An 11014-nucleotide genomic window follows, 5' to 3' on the forward strand; every position below is an offset into this window, starting at 1 on the left:
TATTTGCTGGTATTTGTTGGTATTTGTTGCTATTTGTTTGTATTTGCTGGTATTTGCTGGTATTTGTTGGTATTTGTTGGTATTTGCTGGTATTTGTTGGTATTTGTTGGTATTTGTTTGTATTTGCTGGTATTTGCTGGTATTTGTTGGTATTTGTTGGTATTTGCTGGTATTTGTTGGTATTTGTTTGTTTTTGCTGGTATTTGCTGGTATTTGTTTGTATTTGCTGGTATTTGCTGGTATTTGTTGGTATTTGTTGGTATTTGCTGGTATTTGTTGGTATTTGTTGGTATTTGTTTGTATTTGCTGGTATTTGCTGGTATTTGTTGGTATTTGCTGGTATTTGTTGGTATTTGTTGGTATTTGCTGGTATTTGCTGGTATTTGTTGGTATTTGTTGGTATTTGTTTGTATTTGCTGGTATTTGCTGGTATTTGTTGGTATTTGTTGGTATTTGTTGGTATTTGTTTGTATTTGCTGGTATTTGCTGGTATTTGTTGGTATTTGTTGGTATTTGCTGGTATTTGTTGGTATTTGTTTGTATTTGCTGGTATTTGCTGGTATTTGTTTGTATTTGTTGGTATTTGTTGGTATTTGTTGGTATTTGTAGCCTTTCCTCTCCGAACCAGCAGAGGGCGCTAATGACTGTGAAGCCACGTTTGTTTTAAAACACTTCCGCTAAAACGTGACGTACCGTTCTCAAGATGGCGTCGCGGTACTACACGGAGATGCAGGAGAGCTTCAGGAACAACAACAAGAGCCGAGAGTTCCCGGCTCACACGGCTAAAGTGCACTCGGTCGCGTGGAGCTGTGACGGAAGGAGGCTCGCGTCCGGCTCGTTCGATAAGACCGCGAGCGTGTTCGTCCTGGAGAAGGACCGGCTGGTGAGTGGAGGCTGCGCGCGGCGCTCTGCTAGCATGCTAACATTAGCATCGTCTCTAGTGAATGAACTGCGTGTCTAATAACTTTCTCAATAATTCCAGACAATGATTGATGTATATGTGTGCAGGGCGTCACTGACTCCTCCCACACTGACAACCTGACATATAATAGTATTTAGTATTTAGCTTAGTTGACATCTTATTTTGAAAACCGGATGTTGTATCACGTTAATCAATCTTTAAACAATCAGTTATTCAATTATTTTTACAGTTAAATCCTAATATTCTGATTTTATTTCCATTTTAATTACATTATACTTGATATGTGAAGATCGTACAGTATTGAACCATCATTAAATATTCTAATTCAACTTATTTATTCCTCACAGATGCATTTTATTTTTTAAAGACATTTTTAACATTTCTTTAGTTTGTGTTTTCTTAAAACACAATGAACTGAAACTGAAACTAAAGAAAATACAATACAATAAAAAAAGACAAACATTCCTGACGTGAGCGTCTTCATCTCCAGGTGAAGGAGAACAACTACCGAGGCCACAGCGACAGCGTGGACCAGCTCTGCTGGCATCCAACCAACCCGGACCTCTTCGTCACGGCGTCCGGAGACAAGACCATCCGCATATGGGACGTCCGGACCACCAAGTGCATCGCCACCGTCAACACCAAAGGTGGGTCCTCAGTTCATTGGAGCAGGGTTTGATCCTCAGGAAGAACATGGTGAGAACGTCTTCATGTCTTCTGTTCTAGGAGAGAACATAGTGAGAACGTCTTCATGTCTTCTCTTCTAGGAGAGAACATCTTCATGTCTTCTCTTCTAGGAGAGAACATAGTGAGAACGTCTTCATGTCTTCTCTTCTAGGAGAGAACATAGTGAGAACGTCTTCATTTCTTCTCTTCTAGGAGAGAACATAGTGAGAACGTCTTCATGTCTTCTCTTCTAGGAGAGAACATCTTCATTTCTTCTCTTCTAGGAGAGAACATAGTGAGAACATCTTCATTTCTTCTCTTCTAGGAGAGAACATAGTGAGAACGTCTTCATGTCTTCTCTTCTAGGAGAGAACATAGTGAGAACGTCTTCATGTCTTCTCTTCTAGGAGAGAACATAGTGAGAACGTCTTCATGTCTTCTCTTCTAGGAGAGAACATAGTGAGAACGTCTTCATGTCTTCTCTTCTAGGAGAGAACATAGTGAGAACGTCTTCATGTCTTCTCTTCTAGGAGAGAACATAGTGAGAACATCTTCATGTCTTCTCTTCTAGGAGAGAACATCTTCATGTCTTCTCTTCTAGGAGAGAACATAGTGAGAACATCTTCATGTCTTCTCTTCTAGGAGAGAACATAGTGAGAACGTCTTCATGTCTTCTCTTCTAGGAGAGAACATAGTGAGAACATCTTCATTTCTTCTCTTCTAGGAGAGAACATAGTGAGAACGTCTTCATGTCTTCTCTTCTAGGAGAGAACATAGTGAGAACGTCTTCATGTCTTCTCTTCTAGGAGAGAACATAGTGAGAACGTCTTCATGTCTTCTCTTCTAGGAGAGAACATAGTGAGAACGTCTTCATGTCTTCTCTTCTAGGAGAGAACATAGTGAGAACGTCTTCATGTCTTCTCTTCTAGGAGAGAACATCTTCATGTCTTCTCTTCTAGGAGAGAACATCTTCATGTCTTCTCTTCTAGGAGAGAACATAGTGAGAACATCTTCATGTCTTCTCTTCTAGGAGAGAACATCTTCATGTCTTCTCTTCTAGGAGAGAACATAGTGAGAACATCTTCATGTCTTCTCTTCTAGGAGAGAACATCTTCATGTCTTCTCTTCTAGGAGAGAACATAGTGAGAACATCTTCATGTCTTCTCTTCTAGGAGAGAACATAGTGAGAACATCTTCATGTCTTCTCTTCTAGGAGAGAACATCTTCATGTCTTCTCTTCTAGGAGAGAACATAGTGAGAACATCTTCATGTCTTCTGTTCTAGGAGAGAACATCAACATCTGCTGGAGCCCTGACGGTCATACCATTGCTGTGGGTAATAAGGACGACGTGGTGACGTTCATCGATGCTAAGACGCACCGATCTAGAGCGGAGGAGCAGTTCAAGTTCGAGGTGAACGAGATCTCATGGAACAATGACAACGACATGTTCTTCCTCACCAACGGCAACGGCTGCATCAACGTCCTGAGGTAGGACTCTCTTCTTCTACATGTTTATATCCTGAGGTAGGACTCTCTTCTTCTACATGTTTATATCCTGAGGTAGGACTCTCTTCTTCTACGTGTTTATATCCTGAGGTAGGACTCTCTTCTTCTACGTGTTTATATCCTGAGGTAGGACTCTCTTCTTCTACGTGTTTATATCCTGAGGTAGGACTCTCTTCTTCTACGTGTTTATATCCTGAGGTAGGACTCTCTTCTTCTACGTGTTTATATCCTGAGGTAGGACTCTCTTCTTCTACGTGTTTATATCCTGAGGTGCTCTTTATTAAAGAGAGTTTAAACTGACGTTAGAGAGAGAGGGAGGGAGATTAAACATCTTTGAATACATTTGCCACCAGGATCACAGCGACAGACTTCATTTAAATAAACTTCTCATCATGAGGTCGTTTTCTGTGTAGTGTGAAGATTTTATTTTGAAACAGGAAGTCGTCAGTCGCCTCTGTTTTATTTCTGACTCGTCTCTACAAACCAAAAACGGGTAAATGGAGCTTCTTCTTCTAGGGTTCTTTGGTTAATCACCTGTCAGCTGACTCTGTAGTTCACCTGTACGAGGCTCTCATTCACCTGGTGTCCACTTCCTGTTAGCAGACTGTAGTGATGGCCGATGTCTGCTCTGGTTTAGTTAGTAGGGGTGGGAAATCACCAGAGGTCCCGCGATGCGATATTATCACGATACTGCGATATCACGATAGTATCGCGATGCTGCGATATTATCACGATGATGCGATATCACGATAGTATCATGATGCTGCGATATTTTCACAATGATGCGATATTATCACGATGCTGCGATATTATCACGATATTATCACGATGATGTGATATCACGATAGTATCACGATGCTGCGATATTTTCACAATGATGCGATATTATCACGATGCTGCGCTATTATCACGATGCTGCGATATTATCGCGATACTGCGATATGCTGAGTATTGCGATAACATATATTGCGATTTATTACTTTTTTCAACCGCAAATGATGTCCCTAAAGGAAAACGGTGTCAACGTGTTTTATCTAATACGTTTTCAGTCTGTTCGTCTCACTTCAATCATTGTTATTGCAGCGTGATGTGATTGTGAAGCAGACAGACTGACCAACTCTCATAAAAACCTTCATAAACGTTGCACCTGACAGACTGAACTGTCTGTCAGGTGTATTACAGTCACATCTTCACTGAATGCAGACGTGTGTATAACATGTGTAAGTACGATGTAAGAGTTATATAACTGGTATAACTTGTGCTGCGTGGACGTGGAGGCAGAGAGACAGTCAGCGCTGCTCTCTCCTCATGAGCTGCTGCTGTTGCAGGTTTAACCCGGTTGTGAGGTCAGATTGAGCGTGTGAGTGAAACACTTCACATGCAGGAATCCCGCTCACTGAACGGCAACGCCCACGTTAGCAGCGCTGTCGGTTACAACCACCAGGTTTCTGTCGGCCCGTTCTGGTGCTGCTTTCAGCAGCAGGTCTGTCGTGTTCTCCCCGGTGTGACTCAGTGTGCTGCTCTAGTTTGGAGAATGAGAGACTTCAGTCTCCAGTCCTCTGAGATGTTGTGCTGTTATAGTCACACAGGAATCCACTGAGCTTCATCAACGCATCACAAGTTAATGCAACTCTTCCTGCTGAACTCAGACTCCTCCTCTTTAAGCTGCACCTCTCGGTAGAGCTCGGGCACGGCTGCGTCGGTGAACAAACGCTGCGACGGCCTTCCTTGTTAAAAAAAATCCAAATCAGTCCAGACGTCTGATTCAAATGTGGACGGTGCATTTCTGATTTCTTTCTCCGATGTCTCATCTTTGTTTTGACCAATCACACTGACCCCTGACCTCTGCTGACCTCACCAGAAAACAACTCAGCGCCATCTAGTGGACTGAAAAAGAAATAGATTTTATTGTTCTAGTACCAAAAAGTTTACAGTTTATATAATAAAAGATCGAAGGCTTCCGTGTATTGATACAATATCGCCACTCAAAGTATCGTGATACGATGCTGTATGACCCCCCCCCCCCCCCCCCCCCCCCCCTACTAGCTACCCGGAGCTGAAGCCCATCCAGTCCATCAACGCTCACCCGTCAAACTGCATCTGCATCAAGTTCGACCCGACGGGGAAATACTTCGCCACAGGAAGCGCAGACGCTCTGGTGAGCCTGTGGAACGTGGAGGAGCTGGTGTGTGTGCGCTGCTTCTCCAGGTACGAGATCATTAATATCTGTCTCATTACTGTTATTAATACTATTTACACAATTATTAATAATGTGAATATTATTGTTGTTGTTATTAATTAGTATTGTCTTTATTATTAACATTGTTATTAATAATGTTGTCGTTGTTTCATTATTAATTTTATTCTTATTATTAATAATATCATCATAGTTGCATTGTATGACATCACCCCCAAAAAACAGCTGAACTAAATCCTCATTTCTCTAAAGTTATTAAATCTTCTTTCTTTAATTATTCTGTTTGTTTGCAGCGAGAACTGTTTTTAGGATTAAACGTCAATAAATATAGATTGAAAAATAAAAAATGTTGAATTTAGGAAATGATTCTTTACTGAATTTTCTTTAATTCATTTGGACTTTTGAATGATCTGAAGTAATCGGATCCACTGGATCTAATTCTACTAATATTAATACGTCTGATCAGCTTTAGCCACGTTTAGAAACGTGACTCCTCCCACTTCCTTTAACGACGACCCGTTGGCTGAGTCTCTCTCTTCTCATTGGTTGATGGGTTCCTGCTGACGCTGCAGGTTGGACTGGCCCGTCAGGACGCTGAGCTTCAGCCACGACGGGAAGATGTTGGCCTCGGCCTCCGAGGATCACTTCATCGACATCGCAGAGGTGGAGACGGGTCAGTGAGCGGTTTAACCCTTTAGAGGATTCACAGACGTCGTGTTTCATCAAACATCGTGTCCGTTATTCACGTTCACCTGTTCGTTCGGTCTTTATCGTCCGTTTCTCACGTTTTAAATGTGAAATCTCTCCGAGTCTCTTCTAAAGTTTGTTCCTGTTTTGCTTGAACGTGAATATGAACTGGAGAAGTTGAGATGTGAGGAGGATGTGAGTCTGGTGCTTGTGTTGCTGCAGGAGAGAAGCTGTGGGAGGTCCAGTGTGACTCTCCGACCTTCACCGTCGCCTGGCACCCCAAGAGGCCTCTGCTGGCCTACGCCTGCGACGACAAGGAGGGCAAGTACGACAACAACCGGGAGGCCGGAACCGTGAAGCTGTTCGGTCTCCCCAACGACTCCTGAGAGACGAGCAGAGCCGCCGGGGCCTCCAGCAGCACAATGTTACTGTAATATAGTGTTCTTTGATATTAAAATGAGTCTCTTTGTACATACGCGTTGACTCGTGATGTTTGTGGATGAGGATCGTTTCTATCTTTATGTTATCTGTGTGAGCAGCAAACATCCCATCATTCACTGTCTTCAGATGAAGCAGCTTTCTATTCTAGAGCTTTATCTCACATTGTTTACTTGTGTATTTATCTGATAGTCTGAGTTTGTAGTTCTTTAGATTTGTAAATTCAACGTGCGTCAGTAAGACATAAATATATGATTTTGTTCCTCCTGAGATTCTTAGTTTCCTACTTTACTTTCCTCTTCTGCTCTAATCTCTCCTCTCAAAAGGCTTTGAGTATCAAGACAAACATCAACAGATAAAACCTTAAAAGACAAACATCACGCTCTGTTCTTTTATGAGCACGTGAACGCACCACGCTCTGTTCTTTTATGAGCACGTGAACGCACCACGCTCTGTTCTTTTATGAGCACTTGAACGCACCACGCTCTGTTCTTTTATGAGCACTTGAACGCACCACGCTCTGTTCTTTTATGAGCACGTGAACGCACCACGCTCTGTTCTTTTATGAGCACGTGAACGCACCACGCTCTGTTCTTTTATGAGCACTTGAACGCACCACGCTCTGTTCTTTTATGAGCACTTGAACGCACCACGCTCTGTTCTTTTATGAGCACTTGAACGCACCACGCTCTGTTCTTTTATGAGCACTTGAACGCACCACGCTCTGTTCTTTTATGAGCACTTGAACGCACCACGCTCTGTTCTTTTATGAGCACGTGAACGCACCACGCTCTGTTCTTTTATGAGCACGTGAACGCACCACGCTCTGTTCTTTTATGAGCACTTGAACGCACCACGCTCTGTTCTTTTATGAGCACTTGAACGCACCACGCTCTGTTCTTTTATGAGCACGTGAACGCACCACACTCTGTTCTTTTATGAGCACGTGAACGCACCACGCTCTGTTCTTTTATGAGCACGTGAACGCACCACGCTCTGTTCTTTTATGAGCACGTGAACGCACCACACTCTGTTCTTTTATGAGCACTTGAACGCACCACGCTCTGTTCTTTTATGAGCACTTGAACGCACCACGGTCTGTTCTTTTATGAGCACGTGAACGCACCACGCTCTGTTCTTTTATGAGCACTTGAACGCACCACGCTCTGTTCTTTTATGAGCACGTGAACGCACCACGCTCTGTTCTTTTATGAGCACTTGAACGCACCACGGTCTGTTCTTTTATGAGCACGTGAACGCACCACGCTCTGTTCTTTTATGAGCACGTGAACGCACCACGCTCTGTTCTTTTATGAGCACGTGAACGCACCACGCTCTGTTCTTTTATGAGCACTTGAACGCACCACGCTCTGTTCTTTTATGAGCACTTGAACGCACCACGCTCTGTTCTTTTATGAGCACTTGAACGCACCACGCTCTGTTCTTGTCTTTTCTCTTTCCTCGTGTCAGATTGAGGAGTTCCTACTTTGACCTGAAGACTTCATGTTTCCTTTGATGATGTAGAGTTTAACAAGTTGTTCACTGTGATTGCTGCTCCTCCTCTTCCTCCTCTTCCTCCTGTTGTTCTGCTGGAAGGAGAACAGGAAGCTGCAGTGATTCATCTTTTCGTTTTCCGACCTGTTTCATACAGTGCGGCCTCTAACAGCGATGATGGATCGGAGAGCGGAGCGGCAGCGATGGCTCGATGACGAACTCGTCTCTGTGACTAATGGACTCTTCAGTTCTTCCTCTCAACTGAAGAAGAGGAGGAAGCAGAGAAACGATGAACACAGAAGCTGCTGTTAGTGAAACTGTATCTCAGATGAAACCAGAGTTTAAATCAGATGTTACAATTGTTTTAATCCTTTCCCTCTGTCTGTGAAGGGTTGCAGTTACTTTCTCCTTCCTGCTAGTGATCTACTACGTTACCCAGAATGCACTGTTCTGTAAACAGTGACACCTCTCATCTTTGCTGAATTATGAAGAACAGAGCTTTTTATTTAAAGTTTACTGTGGTGGGACGGAGAAGGAAGGTAGGAAGGTAGGAAGGAAAGGAAGGAAACAGAGAAGCAGCTAAAGAGGTCGATTGGGGAGAAATTAGTTAAAGAAGGAAATTAGAGAGGAATCCCTGACGAGATATTACATCTGAACATTAGGAGGAAGAGGAACGGAGCTAAAGAAGGAGATGGAGGAGGATGTCAGTGATGCCTTGTTATTTATTGGCATTTCAAAATAAAAGAACCAGTGGCGCTTTATAAAAGCTGAAGACAATAAAACGGTGAATGAACACACACATCAGCTTTATGTCAGTGTTTCTGTGGACTGAAGCTACTGAGGACAGCACACGGCTGGTTTCATCAGTGTTCCAGTGAACACACCGCGCGCTCTATCATTCTCATCGTTAGCGTCAAGAAGCACGTAGCACGCTACTTCCTAGCTCTTCAAAGTAAAAGCACTTCCTGTTTCATGCTCTTCACAATAAAAGTAAGTCAGGTCAATTAAGCTTCTCACATCTACAGCTTAACAACACAGTGTTACACAAGCAACATGAACTATATTAATTATGTTATGCAATCAAACAATTCACAACAACTAAGAGACGTGTATCTGAGTTTATGAGAGGACATCCTCTCTGTTCCACAAAGAGTCTGATGAGGAACTAAAGCGGTTGTTGAAACTAAAATGAAAAATGTATTTTATTGTCGAACAATTAAATGTGGAAGAGAAACTAAAACGTGTGAAATAACCTGTAGTTCACAGTTTGAATCATCTTTTAATACTATTTGAGGTTCATTATTGTAAATAGTTGTTTCAGGTCCAGAAGCAGCAACGACTAATATCTTTAATCTGAGACCTGAAGACCTGAAGACCTGAAGACCAGACTCACACAGACCAGAACCACATTCATGATGTCGTCTGTCAGGACGCAGACACTGTGGCTTTAATTCAATTACATCCTGGTGAAAAACATACTCTGTGTGTGTGTCTGTCTGTCTGTCTGTGTACCTCTGTTCTCTGTCCTGGCCCCACGATGGTGGAATGAACTCCCCACTGACGTCAGGACAGCAGAGTCGCTGCCCATCTTCCATCAGGCTGAAGACTCACCTCTTCATGAAGGTCTACCCTGAGCCTTCCTCTCAGCACTGGTTGTGTTCATGCTAGTGTGTTTCTGTACGTCTGCTCTGGTTTCTGCTCTGAGATGTTTAAAGGAGATGCACTCATGACTTCTGGTGACGAGTAGTTCTCTTGAATACTATGTTGAACACACTTACTGCAAGTCTCTTTGGATGAAAGCGTCTGCTGAATGACTGTAATGTAATGTAATGTATTATCGTTGGTGTATTGTCGGTGTGTTGTCGGTATATTGTCGGTGTGTTGTCGGTGTGTTATAGGTGTGTTGTCGGTATATTGTCGGTGTGTTGTCGGTATATTATAGGTGTATTGTCGGTGTGTTGTCGGTGTGTTATAGGTGTGTTATAGGTGTGTTGTCGGTATATTGTCGGTGTGTTATAGGTGTGTTGTCGGTATATTGTCGGTGTGTTGTCGGTATATTATAGGTGTATTGTCGGTGTGTTGTCGGTGTGTTGCCGGTGTGTTATAGGTGTGTTGTCGGTATATTGTCGGTGTGTTGTCGGTATATTATAGGTGTATTGTCGGTGTGTTGTCGGTGTGTTGTCGGTGTATTGTCGGTGTGTTGTCGGTGTGTTGTCGGTGTGTTATAGGTGTGTTGTTGGTATATTGTCGGTATATTATAGGTGTATTGTCGGTGTGTTGTCGGTGTGTTGTCGGTATATTGTCGGTGTGTTGTCGGTGTGTTATAGGTGTATTGTCGGTGTGTTGTCGGTATATTATAGGTGTATTGTCGGTGTGTTATAGGTGTGTTGTCGGTATATTATAGGTGTATTGTCGGTGTGTTGTCGGTGTATTGTCGGTGTGTTGTCGGTATATTATAGGTGTATTGTCGGTGTGTTGTCGGTGTGTTGTCGGTGTATTGTCGGTGTGTTGTCGGTGTGTTATAGGTGTGTTGTCGGTATATAGTCGGTGTGTTGTCGGTATATTATAGGTGTATTGTCGGTGTGTTGTCGGTGTATTGTCGGTGTGTTGTCGGTGTGTTATAGGTGTGTTGTTGGTATATTGTCGGTGTGTTGTCGGTATATTATAGGTGTATTGTCGGTGTGTTGTCGGTATATTGTCGGTGTTGTCGGTATGTTGTCGGTGTGTTGTCGGTGTGTTGTCGGTATATTGTCGGTGTGTTATAGGTGTATTGTCGGTGTGTTGTCGGTATATTATAGGTGTATTGTCGGTGTGTTATAGGTGTGTTGTCGGTATATTATAGGTGTATTGTCGGTGTGTTGTCGGTGTATTGTCGGTGTGTTGTCGGTATATTATAGGTGTATTGTCGGTGTGTTGTCGGTGTGTTGTCGGTGTATTGTCGGTGTGTTGTCGGTGTGTTATAGGTGTGTTGTTGGTATATTGTCGGTGTGTTGTCGGTATATTATAGGTGTATTGTCGGTGTGTTGTCGGTATGTTGTCGGTGTGTTGTCAGTGTGTTGTCGGTATATTGTCGGTATATTGTCGGTGTGTTGTCGGTATATTA

General features: G+C 43.0%; 1 protein-coding gene across 1 annotated transcript; it reads left to right on the top strand.

Moving 5' to 3' along the window:
- Positions 1 to 703: 703 nt before the first annotated feature.
- Positions 704 to 6446, top strand: thoc3 (THO complex 3; the record flags this gene model as incomplete). The annotated part of the gene is made up of 6 exons (XM_079167087.1): positions 704 to 883; positions 1413 to 1569; positions 2873 to 3077; positions 5142 to 5303; positions 5865 to 5965; positions 6202 to 6446. 6 exons carry the CDS (start codon positions 704 to 706, stop codon positions 6363 to 6365), a joined length of 969 nt encoding a protein of 322 aa, XP_079023213.1. The 3' UTR covers positions 6366 to 6446.
- Between the last annotated feature and the right edge of the window lie 4568 nt (positions 6447 to 11014).

The sequence above is a fragment of the Pholis gunnellus genome (assembly GCF_910591455.1).
Source record: "Pholis gunnellus genome assembly, chromosome: 10".
NCBI classification, from domain to species: Eukaryota; Metazoa; Chordata; class Actinopteri; order Perciformes; family Pholidae; genus Pholis; species Pholis gunnellus.